This window comes from Stegostoma tigrinum, chromosome 21 (genome assembly GCF_030684315.1).
Source record: "Stegostoma tigrinum isolate sSteTig4 chromosome 21, sSteTig4.hap1, whole genome shotgun sequence".
Taxonomy (NCBI): Eukaryota; Metazoa; Chordata; class Chondrichthyes; order Orectolobiformes; family Stegostomatidae; genus Stegostoma; species Stegostoma tigrinum.
Genome location: NC_081374.1, coordinates 18,928,819 through 18,949,296, shown reverse-complemented (window position 1 = coordinate 18,949,296; position 20,478 = coordinate 18,928,819). Strand labels below are relative to the sequence as shown.

The following is a 20,478-nucleotide window of genomic DNA, read 5'->3' as shown; positions in this document are numbered from 1 at the left end:
AATAATGGTACTTCCACACACTGCAGTAATCCGTGTGGAGCTGGAGTAATGGCTCAGACTACTTTAGAGCCTAATAAAAGGTATTCTAAGACCCTCCCCCTTTAGGTTAATGTAGATGGAAGCAAGTTGAAATTGTCACCCCTTTGAGATTGGAGATAATGGGAACTGCAGATGCTGGAGATTCCAAGATAATAAAACGTGAGGCTGGATGAACACAGCAGGCCAAGCAGCATCTCAGGAGCACAAAAGCTGACGTTTCGGGCCTAGACCCTTCATCAGAGAGGGGGATGGGGGGAGGGAACTGGAATAAATAGGGAGAGAGGGGGAGGCGGACCGAAGATGGAGAGTAAAGAAGATAGGTGGAGAGAGTGTAGGTGGGGACGTAGGGAGGGGATTGGTCAGTCCAGGGAAGACGGACAGGTCAAGGAGGTGGGATGAGGTTAGTAGGTAGCTGGGGGTGAGGCTTGGGGTGGGAGGAAGGGATGGGTGAGAGGAAGAACCGGTTAGGGAGGCAGAGACAGGTTGGACTGGTTTTGGGATGCAGTGGGGGGTGGGGGGTGGGGGGGTGGGGGGGTGGGGGGGGGGAAAGAGCTGGGCTGGTTGTGTGGTGCAGTGGGGGGAGGGGATGAACTGGGCTGGTTTAGGGATGCAGTAGGGGAAGGGGAGATTTTGAAACTGGTGAAGTCCACTTGATACCATATGGCTGCAGGGTTCCCAGGCGGAATATGAGTTGCTGTTCCTGCAACCTTCAGGTGGCATCATTGTGGCAGTGCAGGAGGCCCATGATGGACATGTCATCAAGAGAATGGCAGGGGGAGTGGAAATGGTTTGCGACTGGGAGGTGCAGTTGTTTGTTGCGAACTGAGCGGAGGTGTTCTGCAAAGCGGTCCCCAAGCCTCCGTTTGGTTTCCCCAATGTAGAGGAGGCCGCACCGGGTACAGTGGATGCAGTATACCACATTGGCAGATCTGGTTTGAGGGGATAGCACACAGTGCAGCCTGCGGCACAGCACTGGGCTGAAGACTGCAACTTTAGGAATTTTCCACTGACCTGTGAGCGCCCAAAATCTCAGAAGGGCTCTGACTGCAAATACTGAAGCAGTTCACTGGCAAACCACCTCCCACCCCAAAATATCTAACCTCTCATTGAACAGAGTTCAAATCTGATTTAATTCTTCCACAATGACAAGCTGTTTCCAGTTTAAGAGATGGTTACTCACGTGGCTTGCAAGTAGGTGGCGACGGCACAAAGATGTTGTCCTCACTGCATTTAATGATACTCTCACCAACCATTTCAAAACCTTCACGGCAGCGAAAGACTACCTCGTCCTGATATTTGTACTTGCGCTGTCCAAATCCACTTTCAATGTAGCCATTCTCAGGTGTGGCAGGGCGGGGACATTCAACAGCTAGGGAAAGAACAATGTTTATTTATAGAGCTAATGGAAACTGCAGATGCTGGAGAATCCCAGATGAAGTGTGGAGCTGGATGAACACAGCAGGCCAAGCAGCATTTTGGGAGCACAAAAGCTGACGTTTAAGATGCTGCTTGGCCTGCTGTGTTCATCCAGCTCCGCACTTTGTTATCAATGTTTATTTATACCTTATATTGTATTGTGGTGTCCATTTTTCACAAAGTCCACAAACTGAAAACCGAGCTAATTCTAAAAGGCTACAAGAAACGTTTGCACTGCATAGTTCTGAGCATACCAAAAAAAATTTCTAATTTCAATAAAACAAACAAGCGAAGAGGCAAGGCTGAATTTTACATTTATTGGCTAAGCATGCATTGTCAGGTTTTTTTGATGGGATTCTTGCCTTGAAACTTCCAGCAACATCTATACTAAATGCACGTTAACCACCGAATCCACTCTGATAACATTGCTCATTTCCAATTCTAGCACCACTTCGTTGTGAAAAGACTTGCGCAAAATTAGGATCCTCTGCCGAACAATTTGTTCCACCATCTGATCACAGTTGATGTATTTCTCAACCAGTTCTCCTGTTTTCTCCCCATAACCCTTTACCTCCTTGCTAATCAAGGACCTATCCATCGGTCTTAAATCCTTCCTTGGGAGCCCAAAACTGCTCACAGTATTCCAAATGTGGTCTGATAGATTATGCCCCATTCCCAGAACAACTCTCACTTCATTGGGCATCTACATAAAGACCAGCATCCCTTAAGCCTTTCCAAGCAGCACAGGCAGAAGTGCAACCAGACAAGTATTGGTATTCCAGGTTTGTCCCTCATGTGCAGTGTAATTGCACAACAGCCACACAGCACATAGCTAACGGCAGCCGACAGTCTTGTACACGACACCATTCACTCACTTTTGTTACCGTTTACCCACCATGCCAGTTTACCCTCTGTAGCCACATCCAATCTAAAACAGCATCACTCGGTCCCCAATGCCGACTGAAAAACTGCATCTAGTCATTCTCCAGCAGTGTAACATAACTAAGAGGGAAGCAATTGGACAACTACAATCAAGAGCATTTATTTACAGCCTCCAAAAAGGGAATACCAATGAAACCGAAAGCAGCTGTAGTTCGCCTTCAAAATGCAAACCAAATACTGCCATCATGACCAATTTACAAGTCTAAAGTCTACAACGGTTTATCTGGACCCAGCTCTCATCCACTGGAGCCAGATTTCAATCCGGTCCTGTTGAGCTGGTTGAGGCTGACACATTTGAACCCTGTCACGGTCAAGGAGAACCTCCTCGTCCCCAATGTCCTCGCATTCGGAAGACTACTCCCACAACCTAGCCCATCACAGTGCCTGCTTCAATTCTGCCAACCTTTTATGAAAATTTATTATTAGCAAACAACAAATACAGCAGAACAAAATATTTACTTGGTGCAGGTCGCCCCTCCCTCGTTTTCTGATCAGAAAACAATTCACAATCGTTTCAATACAGTTTACGGCAAACTATATCAAGATACTAAAACATGAAGAAGCAATTTCACAACTCCAGTTAAAATATTCAATTAAAACAGATCTTGTACTTAAGCACCTTTACACTCAGGTGGCTTGTTGTCCCACGTGCCATCTCCCTGGCAGGTAAGGCTTCTTGTGCCAATTAACGAGTAGTCATCGTTACACGAATATTCTGCCATCATCCCGTATGTCCATATTTCGCTACTGAATGGTCTTGTAGCTTTGCCATTACTGATAGGTGGAGGATCATCACATGTGACAACTGGAGAAAAAAAATCAAAATTAAATACTCCAAAGACACTGACACCTTGATGGATCAGTCAAGTTCATTATTCGTTCACAGATGTGTTACTTTACCAAACAAGTACTTGGGTATTTGTGTCATTTCCCTCACACAATGTGTAGTAGAAGCAACAAAATCAATCCAGCTGATACCAAACAAACAATACAGGACATGTGGTATACTACAACATATATTGCCTGCACCCCATCCAAAACCTTGTGGTTTTGCAGACAAATGAAATTTGGAGTGTGAACTGGGAAATTCCTCTTCAACTGATCTCTGCAAACTAGTCCAGATCATCATCACTGGTACCAAAGCCAGAATCACCTGAAATAAGAGAGAGATGGCCACCAAGCCAGAAACACATCAAGTCTGTTGGAAGGAATTCAGAAGTCAGCTCTATTATATGACTGTGAAGCCAGCTCCAGGGGCCCATTATAGTGCCTGGGAAAAAAAACACCTTCCTCACTTTGTATGTGCGACGCTACTCACAGAAAAATCCAGTTATGTATGGGAAAATATCTACAGCACTGTGGGGGGAGGTAGTAGGATGAAAGGAACGAATTTCATCACCCCCAATTGTGTGTCAGGATGGGTGCAACATGAGAAAATTCACAGTTGCAGTCCTAAGGCTGTTGTAAATCAATGTTCTCTTGAACCATGACAGACCTTGTGGCAATATTAGTCTTCACTACCATTTGCAAACAAAATCTCGGATTTTCACCCAATGATACGAACAAGTCAATAAAGTACACAATACTTAACAGGGAAACATTTGATAATGCTCATCGACCTGAAGTGTCAGCATTATTTCTTCCCACACAATGTTCTAATTAATGTAAAAATACCTGCCAAAATGTGCCTTATCTGAAAGCGGTCAACATTTTTTTTGATTTTCTTGAGAGAAATCGCTGCTGTAATATTTTGACTTTGCCAATATTTTAATCTCTAACACTGAGGAAGCTATCTGATTCTATTGCTAATGACTGGGAACTCAATACTATTGTGCTACAAATCAAGTCTGGGCAGTCACATTTCATTTTATATAGAATAAAACAAGATGAGAGAGGACAACATTTTAACTAACATGTGACTTCTACCACCAACTCCAATTCTGAAATAAATATACAGCCAGCCACGAAATAGATATTGAAGATTCACTATTATTAATGAGTGAATGGATATCATGAAAACACATGTTGATAAAGACTATAATTTGTCTGCCAAAGCTGTAAACAAAAATGTTCTAGTCAAAAGAAGATACAGACATCACAGAAAAGCAATCTTTTTTTACATACAGTCTGCCTTAAAAAATAAACTGCCTCATACATCTCCTTTTAAATGTCCCCTTTCTCAATTTAAAGCTATGCCCCCTAACATTTGGCATTTCCACCCTGGGCAAAAGACTGTCAATCCACTCTATCCACGCCTCAATTTTAGACACTAACAGGTGGCTCGTCAGCCTCCAATGCTCTCGTAAAAACAATCGAAGTTTTTCCAAACTCTTCGAGCTCATACACTCCAATCCAGGGAGTGTAAAAATCTTCTGCACCATTGCCAAACCCTGCACATCCTTCCTATCTGGTTACCAGAACTGTACACCATTCTCCAAATGGAATCTAACTGAAGTTTTGTACAGCTGCAACATAACTAACAAGCTCTTATACTCAAATGCATGAACTGATGAAGGTAAGCATGCCATATGCCTTCTTTAGCACCTGTCCCACTTGCTTGCCACTTTGAGGGAGCTACGATTTGCACCCCAAGATCTCTTTGTATTTCAATATTCCTAAGGATGCCGCCACTTACTGTATACATTCGTCTTGCATTTGGCTTCCTAAAATGCATCACCTCATACTTGTCTGCGTTCAACTCCACCTGTCACTTCTCCACTCAACCGACCAACTTATCCATATCCTACTGCATCATTTGATAAAATCCCACAATATCCACAATACAAATTTTCACGTCATCTGCATACTTACTAATCAGACCGCTGACATTTTTCACCAAATCATCGGTATAAATTATAAACAGAGGCCCAAGCACTGATCCTTGCAAATACACCACTGACCACAGGCCTCCAGTCTGGCAATCACCCCTCCACAACTACCCATGGTCTTACATGACCAAGCCAATTTTGTATCCAACTTACTAACCCAGCAGGAATATCATGTGACTTACTGCTGTGGACCAGCCGACCATGAGGCACCTTGTCAAATGCTTTAGTACAGTCTATGCAGACAACATTCACTGCTGTAGCCTCAATCAACTTTATCACTTCTTCAAAAAAACTCAACGAAATTGAAAACGACACCTCCCTGCACAAAGCCATGCTGACTATCCCTACAAAACACGTTCTTTTCCAAATGCAAGTAAATCCTGTGCTTAAGAATGTTCTCCAATAATTTCCCAATCAATCACTGATGCAAGGCTCTCCAGTCTATAATTTCCTGGATTATCCCTGTTACCCTTCTTAAACAAAAGAACAATATTGGTTGTTCTCTAAAGAGGATTGAAAGATCTTTGTCAAAACTCCAGCAATCTCCTCCCTTTCCTCCCACAATATCCTGGAATAGATCCCATCAGGTTCTGGGTGGATTTAAGGATAGACTGATCAATGGTTTGTTTTTCAAGACACCATTACCTCTTCCTTTGCAATATTGATATGTCGTAGAATAACATGCCCCTCCCTAAACCGGCCATCACCCATGTCCTTCTCCTTCACATCTTCTGATGCAAAGTACTTGTCAAAGACCTCATTCATTTCCTCTAGCTCCAATGTAAGTTCCCTTCTTTATGCTTGAACGGACCTACTAACAAGTACATTTCATGACAACCTTTAGCCCTCCTAATTTCTTGTTTATGTTCTTTCTCACTTCTTGTATATTGTTCAAGGGCCTTGTCATATTTCAGTTTCCCAGGCCTCTTCTCTCATGGTTACAGCATCATAGTTCCATGTATTAATGCAGGCTCTTGGCTCATCTGCTTTACTTGTTGGGCTCTTTTCATTGAAGTAAGTGCATCTCATTCTGCCAGTCTCAGTATTCATTCACCTGGCCCAGCCTATGTTTACTATTAAGCTTACTTAACTTAACACTACCTTTGTCTCAATCACTGCATATTCTGACCTACTATTCTGGTTCCCAACACCCTTCACACAAATTTAAACCCTCACAAATGGTACTAGCAAACCTCTCTGCAAGCATTTAGGTGCCCCTCAAGTTTACGTGAAGCCCATCTTTCTTCAACAAGTTCCTGAAGACGTGGAGGACATGCCAATGATCCAGATATCTCAACGCAAAAGTTGACTGACTCTGGGCCAGAGGTCCTTGGAGAGGAAGCATGCAGCGTCCAATGACGGGGTACAGTGGTTTATCTTGTCTTCCAAACTCCAATTTGATTTATCTTCCTTCCCCTACCTCACCCTCATCTCTGATGGTTTGCCGTGACCTCCAAAGTGGTCGGCATCTGAATTATTCAACTGGATACAGTGGCGATTTAGTGGTGGTGCTGAACATATGAAAATGATGATTTAGTAACGGGGAGGAAAAGAAAAACACTTTTTGTTGTGATTAACAGCACTTCTGGATTTTTTTTTTTGAAAAGAACACCTGACAGGAATAGCATGAGATTTGTTATCACCCCAACTGTAAGTAATGGTGGGTGACAGATTCCAGAATGAAACCTGGTTTGATTGGCCAACGTTATTTTTCTTATTGCTTACCATGAAAGTCAGTCACTGAACAGATTCACAATTAAATAACCTGAAAGAAGGTGGACAGAGAAGCTAGGAATTTCATTAAATTCGTGCATACAATCTTCACAGGCTATCTGCAGCTTTCTTAGAGGATTCTTCCCCAAAGGGCAAATTCAGATGCTTTGAATTAATCAAAAGGTGGTCAGCTTTCAACACGCTCAAGTGTCGAGCCTTCCTATTCGTGGCCGTTCTCATTGCTCAAGTAGTCAAGTTAGGAGGTGCGAGGATTTCATTGGACTTCGGTTGCTGCTTCATTGTACTGAAAAAAATTTCAGTGTATATAAAGTCCTATCCAGCTGAAGAATAATTCAGTACATTTATTGCTGCATTGTAGGAGCACGTTTTCCCTCAATCTACTTTATTAGTAGATTTTGACATCAAAACAAGACAAACTTAAAACACAGAATTGTCACTTACTTTCACATGTTGGGACCTGGCCAGACCACCCGCTAGCCTCACACACGCGGTAGTTTCTACCAACAATCTGGTAACTGAAAGAGTGAAAACGGAAATCACACATCACGCACTATACAAATGTGAGTGATAAAGCAAAGCATTCAGGGATGAGGATTAAGAATATCAAGTACTAATTACTAAAATAAATTACAGCACTTTGCCCTTATGCTCATTTATTGTATTATGTCACAAGATGAACAATTAAAACATCAGAAGAGTTCATTATTGCTATACAAGGACAGAAGCAGAGAAGCAGCACTTCTAGTTGTTGTCACTTTTCATAGATCCATGTACCAGGAGCCTAGTCCTATTCCGATTTCCTATGGTCTTATGCTTGGTGTGGAATTGGGCAGTTTTCCTCTGGCAGAAGAAAATGAGAAAACAGCTTTCTGAGATCTCAGGATGATTAGAGAGCACTGAACAGAACAGACAAGATATTGCCATCTCCAGCTACAGAACCCATTCCCATCCTTAAGAACTGGTAAAGCTACTCTCACCAGTCACATGCTGTTTCAGTTCATTTATTTTGTTTATCAGTATAAACAGTTCCTTATCAATAAAACTACTTAAGATCGTAACCTATCTTTTTGCAGTAATGTTTGACTGGCAAATCTAAACATTCCATTTTATTAGTGTTTAATTTCAGATTTATTTAATGAATTAAAGTTGAAGTTACCCAGTTGCCAGAGAGGAACTGAAACTCATCTCCAGAGCATCAATCCAGATTGGGGGCAGTAGGACAGCACTATTACCTCAACGCTACAACTCCCATAGATATTGATATAATCTGTGCATGGTGCTGGCTTGGTATAAAAGCAGCAGTTTGAAAAACTGATCATGGAACTCGTGATCAACTCCAAATTAAATGCTTTCTCTTCACTGAATACAGCCCGAATCCCTTAATATGACAAATCCATAAGTTCACAGCTGGAAGAAGCCGGAATTCAGCACCTAGTAGGCAACCAATGTTTTTGAGATAAGAAATCCACAAAGCTGCTCAGGGTTAGCCACTGAATTTGAAGCCCAATTCAGATGAGCAACAGCAGTCATGAGAGAGAGGGGAACGGAAAAAGAAAAGACAACATCACCTGGAATTATCGTGGGTTTTGGACCAAATTAGCAACATCCATTGATCTTGGTCAGACAACAGGAATTATACCCTTGGAGTAGTATAAACTGACATTCATCCATGAATTCTTTGGTCCAATACTCCCCACAATAAGAAAAGTTTTAAAAATTAGCTTCAAAGAGCTAGTTGCCACCTCCTCAGACTGCTGACAAATTGCATGTAGTATCAGCAACAAAATGCTTTAACAAAATTTAAGGACTTAAAAGGAAAACAAGTTGTCACCAAAAAAAAAACAAATAAACTTCTTGGAAGCATCTGTATACCGAATACTTACCCATTGTCACAATAAAACACAACTTTATTCCCAAAAGTGGTAGCATCTGCCTCGTAATACCCATTCAGAATCTCTCCTGGATTACCACAGTTTCTTGCTACAGAGAAGGGAAAGAAAAAAAGACATATAAATGTAGAGATTACACAAATTTCCAATAGAGCTTTCCTTTGCAAATTTCAAAAAAGATGATGCGCACTTTTCCAGACTAGGGTGCAGCCCTAATTATCAAGTTTATATTTGCTTTGTCATAACGGTGAAAGAAAACAAGGTTGAAAACTCCCAAATATAGGGCTGTGCTTCAGCCATTTTTACAAAAACATTACTGCTACGTGGGTATTTTAGCAACTATTACAAGTGGCGCGATGCATCGCTAGGTTAACCCTAGGAGTGCAATTCCTTTAGACAGACGACTTGTTACTCAAAACAGAAGAATAACCAGTAGTTAAGCATTCATCCCAACAGATTTGGATGACATTTGAAAATGAATCAGAATGAAAAGTCTGCATTCTTGGAATACCATTCCTGTCAAAGACTTCTTCCTGGATAGCACAGGAATGGACAGCAAAATAAAATAGGGAGTGAAAAAAAAAGAAATTATTCTGATTACGTACGTTCACATCTGGCCCGTAATGGAGACCAGGTCGAATCTGCCCGACAAGTAATGGATCTTGAAGATCCTTCCGCAAACGTATAACCTGGGAGACATTTGTAAGTGACGCTGGTTTTGACAGGAAATGAGGTCCGAAGAAGGTCTTGGTCAGATAGAGCACCATTATCCAGTTGCGGAGGCTTGACACAGTCACCTGAAGAAAAACAAAGACTCTTTAAATCATGAGACATCAATTAACAGTTTAAATCTGGAATCATCTCTCAAAGCAGATTTTTGTTGCCCCTACCCTCACTTGAATCTAGCTCTAATTTTGTCAGTTTCGGTGCTTTCAAGTTTTGGATTTCCAAATCCATTTCAAATCAGTTTCTGCTTCAGCTTGGCCCTTCCTTATTCACAGTATTTTAGCCACTAAAATTCTGTTCCTCTACATCAGATATACAAAATGCATTATGATCCAAATGATGACCAAATAACATAACCATGCAACATCAATGGAAGAATCCAATGAACAAGCTTTCCAAAACAAAAATTCTTCACTTCAGCAATGAAACCAAAATTAAAAATATTTAACAATGATGAACAAACTGCATTCAATAGAAGTGATAAACTTAAGATGGCACAAAGAGATAGACCTTGCAGATTTATTGGTACCTCCCTGTGCACGTGTGACACTAAATTGGAAAGAAGGCTCAGCTTCGGGTTTGGTTCAATTCAATTCAATTTAAGTGGGATTTCATCACAGATTCCTGGCTGATAGCAAATTTACTCCATCCACATTCCACAACACGGTATTCTTCAACGTTACACCATTGAACCTCCTATACTTGAAATACAACAGTCTTGATGGTGGGAACTCACTAGGTACCTCAAGTTAACTACTCACAAACATCCTGTGGTTAGTGGAATGTCCCTTTTGAATGGGATGATTCTTTTTGGGCGCTCGATGCAACATGGGCCAATTGAACAGGATGCTGGGAATTGGATCATGCCAGACGGAAACTCAATGGCCTAAAGGTGGCTAATACCCAAAACGTTGACTGCTCCGTGCCTCCAGATGCTGCCTGGCTTCCTACGTTCTTCCAGCTTTCCGTTCACCTACCATGCAATCTGTTCACCTGCAATGCCTCATTAACACAGATTCAAATCGCCGATACCGCAAAGTTTCTGGTGGAACAATAGACCCAAGGTTCAATAAAACCATTCTGAGACAGCTGGGGTCCTAGGAACGGCTCAGTCAACGGAGAAATTACAAGATCCAACACTGTCCCTTCCAGGACAGAGACTCAATTAACATGGTGTAACTGAAATATGCTAATTACATTGACAACACAGTGTGCAGCTTTGTGGAGCACAGCAGGCCAGGCAGCAGACAAGCAGGAAAGTTGGCGTCTCAGGCCAGGACCCTTCTTCAGAAATTTGGGGGAGGTGGGCAGTTAGGTGAGGGAGCGCGAAAAGAGGGAGCGCGGTTGGGGCTGGACAACCTAGATGCAACGGCGACAGGCGAGTGCAGGTAGAGAGTGGTGGGGATGGGTTGACGAGGTGGAAGGAACAGAGGCGGGGATAAGAGGGAGGGTTGGACGTGGGATGAGGCTGGGGGTGGGGAGATCTTAAAATGGAATTCCATCTTTACATCATTGGGCTGTAGGCTCCTGAAGCAGAATGAGGGGTTATTCCGCCAGTTTGCATGTGATGTCAGTGTGGCACGGGAGGCGACCTAGGATAGACATATTACCTGGGACGTAGGACGGAGTTAAAATGGTTGACGACTGAAAGGAGTTGTCGTTTGTCACGTAAAGAACACAGATCCTCTACGAAACAGTCTGAGACTACACTTGGTCTCGCCGATGTAGGAGGCCACATCGGGAGCAGTAGATGAAGTAGACCAATTTGGCAGACGTACAAGTGAACTCCTGTCGACATGAATGGTTTGCTTTGGGTCTTGGATGGAGATGAGGTGGGTTAGGAGCAGGGGCAAGTGTAGCACTTCCTGCTGTTGCAGGAAAGCTGCCGGGGTGGGGAGGTTAGTAGGGAGTGGTGCAGATGAGAGAGTTATGGGCTCAGTGGTCCCTACAAAAGGCAGATAGAGGTGGGGAAGGAAATCTCTCTTTGGTCGTGGGGTTTGATTGGAGGTGGCGCAAGTGGTAGAGAGTGATATGCTGGATGCCGAGGTTGCTGGGGTGATATATGAAAGGACAAGGTGGATTCTGACTTTATTTTTGTTGGGAGTTTGAGGGCAGAAGTGTGAGAAATGCAAGAGATGTGGTTGAGGGTACTTTTGAACAGCCAGGTTTTGGTGGTGGTGGTTGGAGGAGGGGGAGTGGCGGGGGGGGGGGGGGGGGGGGGGGGGGGGAGCACAGTTGTGGTCCTTGAAATAGGAGGGCATCTGGGATATCCATGAATGGAATGCTCAATTTTGGGAGCAGACATGGCAGAGACAGAGCAATCGGGAATAGGGAATCACATTCATGTAGGAGAGTGGGTGAGACGTGGTGTCATTTGGGCAGCTGTGAGGGTCAGTGGGCTTGAAATAGGCGTCACTTTTGAAGCCATCAGCAGAGATGGAGACAGAGATCCAAGAAGGAAAAGGAACTATCGGAGGTGGTCCAGGTGAATTTGAAGTTGAGGTGAATGGTGTCACTAAACTTGACTCACAGTTAGAGATCCTCATGGGAGCAAGAGGCAGCGCCAACACAGTCAGTCAATGTAGTGGAGGAAAAAGTAGGGAATAGAGGCAGTGTAACATCAGAATAGGGCCGGTTCCAAGTATCCAATGAGGAGGCAGGCATGAATTGGACACGTGAGAGTACCTGTGGCCACCCCCTTAGTCTGTAGTAGGTGGGAGAAATTACAGGAGAAGTTATTCAGGGGGAGGACAAGTTCTGTATCACAGATGAGGGCGTTGACGGAGGGGGAACTGGTTGGGCATGCAGGACAGGAAGAAGCAGAGGGCTTTCAGGTCATCTGCGTGGAGGATACAAGTGTACAGGGATTGGATATCCACAATGAAGAGGAGTTTCTGGAGGTCAGGGAATTGGAAGTCTTGGAGGTGTGTAGGGTGTGGGTGGTGTTCCAGATGTGGTTGAGGAGTTCCTGGACCAGGTGGAAAAAGACAAAGACAGTCAAGGTAAGTAGAGGGGAGTTCAGTGGGGCATGAGCAGGCAGTGAGTCGGCTAGGGGACACCAACTATTTTAACTCCCCCTCCTTTCATGACATGCTGGGCCTCCTCCAGTGTCACAATGACACCACACAAAACTGGAGGAGCTACACCTCATATTTCTGCTAAACAGAACTTGTCCTCCCCCTGAATAACTCCTCCTGTAATGCCTCCCACCCACTACACACTAAGGGGGTGGCCATGGGTACTCACAAGGGCCCAAGCCATGCCTGCCTCTTCACTGGATACTTGGAACAGCCCCTATTCTGATGTTACACTGGCCCTATTCCATACCTTTCCCTCCACTACACTGACTGACTGAATTTCACCGTGGGAGCCTACAACCCAAAGACCTAAACATGGAATTCACCAGTTTTAAAATCTCCGCACCCCAACTGCATCGTATATCCAACTCTCCCTCTCATTCATCTCCTTGACTTGACACTACTTGTCCATCTTCTCTCCCAGCTATCTGCCCCACTCATTCCACTGGCCAATTTCCACCATAAACCATCTCATCTAACCTTCCCCAGTTCTTCCCTATTTATTTCCGAGTTCCCTTCCCCGTCGCATTTCTCAGGAAGCATTCTGACCCAAAACATCAACTTTGCTGCTCCTCCGATGCTGCCTAGCCTGCTGTGTTAGACTTGCTCCAGAGTGCTGACTGACTCTAGCTTCTGCATTTCTTTGCTTTCCTAGCATTAATTGCATTCTTACCTCAAACAGTTGTTACAAAGAGATACTAATCCACTGTACTTGGGAACGATCCAGGTAAGTGTTTGAAACAGGCCACTCAAATCAGAGGCCTCTCACATTCAGGAGACAACAATCAGCAAAAAAAGCAGGAACCTTGGGACCAGGATGAACAGCCTCAAATTCAATTCACCCAGCCAAGTGGTAGTACAAACCTATTTACCTTCTTGCACTTGCAAAGCAGATTTTAGATCAGTGAGAGAGACTGCAGGCATTCAAAGACTGTAAAGGTTACTCAGGAAATCAGAGCAAATGCTGGTTTCATAGAGGTACATTTTGTGTTTCAACAATTAAACACCACAGCATTATTACTGTAAAATGACTCTCACTAAGCAAGGAGATCAGAAACACACAAAAACAATGCATGCAGTTCTGATTTAATAAATAGTGTCTAAAAGGTAAAGCCATGGCAGTGACTTTACTTCAGCCTCGCTGCTGCTACATCCAGCCATCACCTGACTTTTCCCAGTGCCCTTTAAATGCATTCTCCTCAGTCTGTCATACTGGTCTCCTATTAAAATCTCATCTTTTAAGGATTCTAGGAATTCTCATTGCAAATCAGCTCAGTTTCCCCTGCAATCCAAGCTCTCATTTCTTAAAAGTCTGGTATCGCAGTCTTAGCCACCTTTCCCAGGAATCTGAATTGCAACTTATCAACTGGGGCAATATGGCCCCTACATAAACCAGTCCAGAGTACGGAAAATATCAGATTTCCTCCACACCGCTCCTTTATTATTCAGGCGGCATCATCTTTGCTTCAAACTCACCTCGAGCCAAATATATTGTAGTGTTCAAAACAGAATGGACAAGTGCAATGTCTTAATTGACACGACCACCCCATCTCATTTTTCACTTTCCCTAGCTTTTCTCATCACATGATAATATTAGGGAATCGATCCTCAATTTTAAAGCAGCATTTCCAACATTGTCAGTATACCACATTCCAAGATGGCTATATTTCATTAAGCTCACTAACAGTGTCTACTATACCCTGGACATTCACATGCATACATCATAAAAAAAGTTTTCATACCCTGGGGTCTTCCTTAATATGCAGATTTCATACTGCTTCTGTTCACAGAGCAATCCAACACCTACTGCTTGGTCCACCTTTATATATTTTTCACCCTCCAGATTTAGTTGAGGCCAATCTTGTTCAAACTCAACCATTCCTTCCCAGCATATACCTATTCCAAGACTGGTCCCAAGAAAGGCTTCCTTTGCTCCAAGTAAAGGCCTGATGTCAAACAGACTAAAATTTTGCTCATTGGAAATCAATGGAATGTTTGTACTCAAAAAGAAACTTTGCCTATAGCTTCTGAAAAGAAATGCAGAGCATACTTTCTTTGTGTGCATTTAGAGGAAATGGGCCAGAACTTCCTATCCATGAGAAGGTGGTGGTGAGCTGCTGCTGTAGCCACAAACACAACATGGTCCCTTTCTTTATTAGTCTATGGAAAGAGAGCTAATGGCAAGGTCAGCATTACTTTTCCAGGCCACATTGCCATTATCTTGAAGACTACTATGACCTGCTTTTTAAAAGCTTGAACTGCATCTGGTGTAGGTATGCCTGCAGTGCACTTAGAGAGGAGATTCCAGGACTTGGAGGAAAGTGGCAGCAACTTAATTTGAACTGAGGTCAGTACATATTTGGAGGGGAGCTTGCAGCTGGTCATGTTCCCATACAACTCCACTCCTTGTCCTACCACTTGGTAAAAGTCACAGGTATGGACTGAATGGAAAAGAATTGATGTGGTGAATCTTGTAGATGTTGCACATCGCTGCCATGTACCTCTAATTCAAACAGCGAAACTTTAAAGAAGGTCATGAGAGTGACAATCAAGCAAGTATTTTGGCCCAAGACGCGGTTCCACTCAGTGCTGGTTGGAGCTGAAGTTATCCAAGCAAGGATAGCATCGCATCACATTGCCTAACCTGCAGACAGTGGACAAACTTTGCAGTCAGAAGACGATGACGACGACCGAGTCATTGCAGAATTCTGATCGCTCTTGCAGCCAAATATAGGTTGGCTGAACATTTGGAGTGGGATTCCATGATGGCACTCTGATGGAATGTCAATGGCAGATGGTTAGAACCTTCTTCATTTTAAAAGAATGAGAATTGAAATAAAAGGAACCATCACTCTGTCCTATAATTTGTTCTACGGAGTCCACCTGTATAAGAAAACTGCAGCAAGTAAATCACAGGAACTCCTGTAGCTAATTTCTCACTTTGCTTTGAAGTTCTTCACCTCAAAGAACAATTGAAAGCGATTAACACGCCTGTAGAGGCAGAAGAATCTTAGAAAGGCATAAGTATTTTTATGCAGAATCTTTGCATCTATTATTTAAGTTATCATGTTTCTACTCCACTTTCAGCAATAGTTAGGGAATAAACTTAAACATTGGTCTTGTTTACACTGAAGGTTTTCTTCCTCCTGTTATTTCTAAATTGAAACAATAAAGGGAAGAAGCGTAGATCAAACACCCAACAAGCTCACCAACCACACTGCAGATCTGCATGGCGTGGTTATCACATCCAGGTTTGAACTAAGGCTATAATGGGCCCTTGGAGCCAATGACCCTGACAGGATCCTAACTTGCACCACTGAGCAGGTACTGCTACAAGAGCTTGGGTGGCCAATGTTACTTCTCGACCCATGACCTAGATCCTCAGCTACTTATAACTAAATAAAGAACTCCAAAGTTGTAGAGCTGCTTCTTGCACCGTATTCACAGAGTGAAAGATGGCATAACCCAACAGGGGTCCTGTGGGAAAATCCTCCCAGCGGTTGCACAAAGTTAAATTCTGCAATTTTGGGAATCTGAAACAATGAGATTCTGAAGAGTCACATCCGACTCTAAACATCAACTTTCTCTCTCCAAGGCTGCAGACATTCCTGCTCAGTTTCTCCAGCAACTTGTTTTTAAGTCTAGAGTCAGACACAGCACAGAAGAGACCCTTCAGCCCATTGAGTCTACACTGATCTTTCTACACTAATGCCACTTTCCAGCACTTGTCCCACAGTCCTGAATGTTATGATATTTCAAGTGCTCATCCATTGCTTTTTACCCCCAAATTAAGGAAGTCAAGAGGTTTCTATCTCCACCGCACTGTCACTGCATTCCCACTGCCACCTGGGTCAAACTATTCTTCTTTAAATCCCTACTGGACCCTCCGCCCTTCACCTTAAAACTGCACCCTGGATATTGATTCTTCAACTAAGGGTCACAGCTACTTCCAATCCATCCTATGCATTCCCCTTAACCTTGTACTCAGATTCTCCCTTAGCCTTCCCCACTGTAGAAGGAGTCAGAGCCTTTCCAGCTATTCTTTGAAGTTAAGCTACTCCAAACTCGCCAGCATCCCAGTGAATCTCCTCTGCAGAAAATTCAGCACAATCCTATCTTCTTATAGTCTGTTCACCAGAACTGCATAAACTACTCCAATTGTGACCTTAAGAAAGTCTCCCTTGCATCATCTAAAATCAGTCGTCTAGCTCGCCTGCAAGCTCCAGGGATCTACTGCTCTGCATTCCAGGGCCTTTCTGTTCTCAATAAAGCAGTAAGACAACCTGAGCTGTGGGGCGAGTATTCCCTTGTTTGCACGATTTTCCCCAAATACATCATCTCATTTTACCAGGTCAATTCCATTTTCTGTCAACTTTACCAGTCCTTTTGCTTGCAGTTTTCTTCCTGTCAATCATGACTTTTTCTGTACCAGCTGCAAACTTTTAAGATCAAGTTGTCAATACCCCATATTTAGATTTTTTCCCAAACGAATAGCTCAGTGTTATGACACATATCTGGAACAAATGGGACTTGGAAAAGGTCTCTGGCCCACTGGTAGAAAACAGTAGTTTCCTAACTTGTACATAACCCCTTTCAAATATCTTAAGCCCATTACAAAGAGACAACCTATAAACAAACTAATGCATTGCTCAAAGCACATCTTAAAATTAACCATTAACACTGAAAGCTAATTGTACTCATGGCAACACCACACTGCATATTAAAACTTGAACACCCTTACATACTTCAGAAGAGATTTACCACAATGTTGCTAGGTATCAAAGGTTTGAGTTAAAAAGAAAGGCTGGGACACTGATACAAGTTTCAAAGATAATGAGAGGTGTGGATAGAATTAATGGTAGTTTTCTTTTCCCTTGGACAGGGGATTTCAAGACTAGCATGGATATTAAGGTGAAAAGTGAGAGATTTTTAAAAAAAGACTTGAGGGGCATTTTTTTTTAAAAGTAAGAAAGAGAGGGTAGTTCAAGTGTGAAATGAACTTCAACAAGTACAACGTTTAAAAGACATGAATAGGTCGTGCAATAGGAATCGTTTGGACTGATATGGGCCAGGAGCAGACAAGTGAGACTATTTTAGTTTGGGATTATGTTCAGTTTGGACAGAAGGGTCTACTTCTGCGCTGTATGACTATTATTGGAGCAATTCCATTCGAATTTTCATCTGTTATTCTGTTTTAGTGGCATTTCTAGAATTCCTCACATATTCTATGCATAATTTAAGTTGGCTTTTCAGGAGTGCGACTTACATAGTACCAAATATCTTTCACTCATGAGTCTCACACACGATATTACCGTTCTGTCCAGCCCAAAAACAAATCTTCAAAGCTCCAGATCAAGTTTGCTACACAGTTGAAAATGCAATGCTTAGATAGCCCGTGCAAAATATCATAAGCAAACTACCGACATTTTCAGACAGCACGTAATAGATTAATTGATGGAAAATAGATCTCAAATCAACTGCAATTTCCATTTAGGAGTTCTGTTCAGCATTTCAAATGTTTCAAGGTGCTGCAAAAAAAAATTAAAATACAAATTGACAGCAAAAACATGAAACGATGTAATGTAAATCTTGGTCAGGAGTAGACTCAGTAGCATCCTGACAGGCAAAGTAATATTGCCACAAACCATCCCTGCCTCATCTGACCGCTGTCAAAACCTTCATCGTGTCTTTCGTACATTAAGCTCTGAAGCCAGTACAACACAGTGTGGAGCTGGGGAAACACGGCAGGCGACGCAGCATCGAGAAGCAGAAAAGGTGACGTTTCGGGTCGGGACCCTTCCTGGGCCCAGGTTTTCTTAAAAAGGTTCGCGGACCGAAACGTCAACAGTTCTGATCTCTGATGCTGCCTGGCCTGCTGCGTCCTTCCAGCTCCACACCGTGTTATCTCAGATTCTAGCATCTGCAGTTCTTACTATCTCTGACACCATTACATCTGTTCTCTTGCCCAGCCTCCCAGATTCCATAAACCTGAGGTCCTTCAAACTAATCTAATTTGCACCGAGTCGATGCACTCAATAGTCTGACTTGCTCAAGCAGCACGTTGATTTTAAAATTCATCCTAGTTTTCAAATCCTTTAGAGGCGCAGCAGGCCTGTAACCCCTAACGCGGTCCTCTTAAAAATCTCAATTTTCACCAACTATTTGCCGTCTGCTCTCCAAGGAAATGTATTCACTTTCTTCGGCCACTTCACCCCTTTCCGGATTTCCGATATAAGTTGCTCGTTTTTTTTAATCGCTGCGCTTTCTGTTCGTGTGATCCCCACACCGCCGCCACCCCCCGCCCCCAACTGTGTCACGACCGGATTTCGCTATGTTAAAAGAGATAACGGGAACTGCAGATGCTGGAGAATCCGACATAACAAAATGTGGAGCTGGATGGACACAGCACGTCAAGCAACATCTAAGAGTACAAAAGCTGACGTTTCGGGTTTGTGCTGCTAAGATGCTGCTTGGCCTGCTGAGTTCATCCAGCTCCACACTTTGTTATCTTCACTATTTTAAAATGCGCGTTAAAACTACCCCTTCGACGCCGTGTTCTTAAAAAAAAACAACTTTCACGTCGAAAGAGCGGCCTGAAGCAGTAACGAGGAGCCAGAGCTAACACAACTGCGGAGCTGGGGCCACACACGGCAGGCAGCAGAGGAGCAGGAAAGCGTTCCCCCAGCTCCACGCTGTCTTATCTCCGACTCCAGCATCGGCGGGTTCTTACTATCTCACGAGGAGCCGGGGCGTTACTTACCCGTTACCCGGGCGACCCAGATTACCAGGACAGCAAGGATCAGTCTCGCCAACATTTCACAATCCTGTCCGCGTTTGCCTTTTTTAAAAAAAAATCGGGGCAAGATTGTGAAATCTGACGAGACCGCTAGAAATCTTTTTCCGGATAACTGTGACGCTCCAAACCTGTTTCTTTTTCTTCTCCAGCCAATTCCCAACCACCGAATGCCGCTTTAAATAAACCCACGCCAGTTTCCGGCTTCAACCTGCCGGAACTACGACAGATCCTGAGCAACTTCCGTAGAATAAACAATACGCCCTCCCTTCACTGGCAATTCATTTGAAGTGCACTGCAGTTTTCTTTTTCCAAGAGTTGGATAATAATCATCTAAAATCAAGCAGTGTCAGTGTGGCTTCATTAAAGAGAAATTGTGTCTGACTAAATCATTAGAGTGTTTTTCGAGGCAACCTAAGGGCTAGAGGTAGAACAGAAAAAGTGTTGTGTTTGAACTTCCAGAGTGTTCAACTGGTACCTCACAAAGGTTGTCGTAAGTGTATTTAAGGTTGTATATTGGATGAAAAGAAAATTGGTTAAAATCAAGAAACAGTGAGTGGGGATAAGGATTTTGTTTTCCCCAGGTTGATGACATGTTACCAGTAGAGTTCTGCAGGGATCACTGCTAGGATTGTACGTGTTTACAATACATATTCGTGACTTGGAGGAAGAAACTGAATGTACTGAAGCCAGATTTGCAGACAACGCAAACATAGATGGAAAAGGCAGATTGTGAGAGGTTCATCAACAGTTCATGGTGAGGTATTCATAGGTTATGTATGTGGGCAAAAAGCTGGCAAATGGAGTACAGTGTGGTAACATGAAGTTGTTCATTGTGGAAGGGAGAACAGAAGAACAATATATTTCTCGAATTGAGTAAAACTGCATTACAAAAGGTACTTGGAGATACTTGTGCGTGAAACTTTAGAAAGCCAGCACAGATGCAGCAAGTAATTTGGAAGGCAAATAGAATATTGGCCCTTATTTCAAAGGGGTTAGAGTATGAGAGTAGAAAAGTCCTACTGTAACTGTAG

General features: G+C 43.2%; 1 protein-coding gene across 4 annotated transcripts in view; it reads right to left on the bottom strand.

The window, feature by feature from the left end:
• Window positions 1–19,654, bottom strand: part of LOC125462676 (membrane cofactor protein-like) — a 75,427-nt gene extending 55,773 nt beyond the window's left edge. For all 4 annotated transcript variants that reach the window (XM_059653389.1, XM_059653388.1, XM_059653391.1 and 1 more), the window contains exons 1-6: window positions 19,412–19,654; window positions 9,454–9,645; window positions 8,843–8,939; window positions 7,401–7,474; window positions 3,017–3,202; window positions 1,220–1,408 (exon numbers count right to left, since the gene is read on the bottom strand). In XM_059653389.1, the coding sequence (XP_059509372.1) occupies window positions 1,220–1,408; window positions 3,017–3,202; window positions 7,401–7,474; window positions 8,843–8,939; window positions 9,454–9,645; window positions 19,412–19,466 (793 nt within the window). In that variant the 5' untranslated portion in view covers window positions 19,467–19,654. The remainder of the gene's footprint in view (window positions 1–1,219; window positions 1,409–3,016; window positions 3,203–7,400; window positions 7,475–8,842; window positions 8,940–9,453; window positions 9,646–19,411) is intronic.
• Window positions 19,655–20,478: the final 824 nt, after the last annotated feature.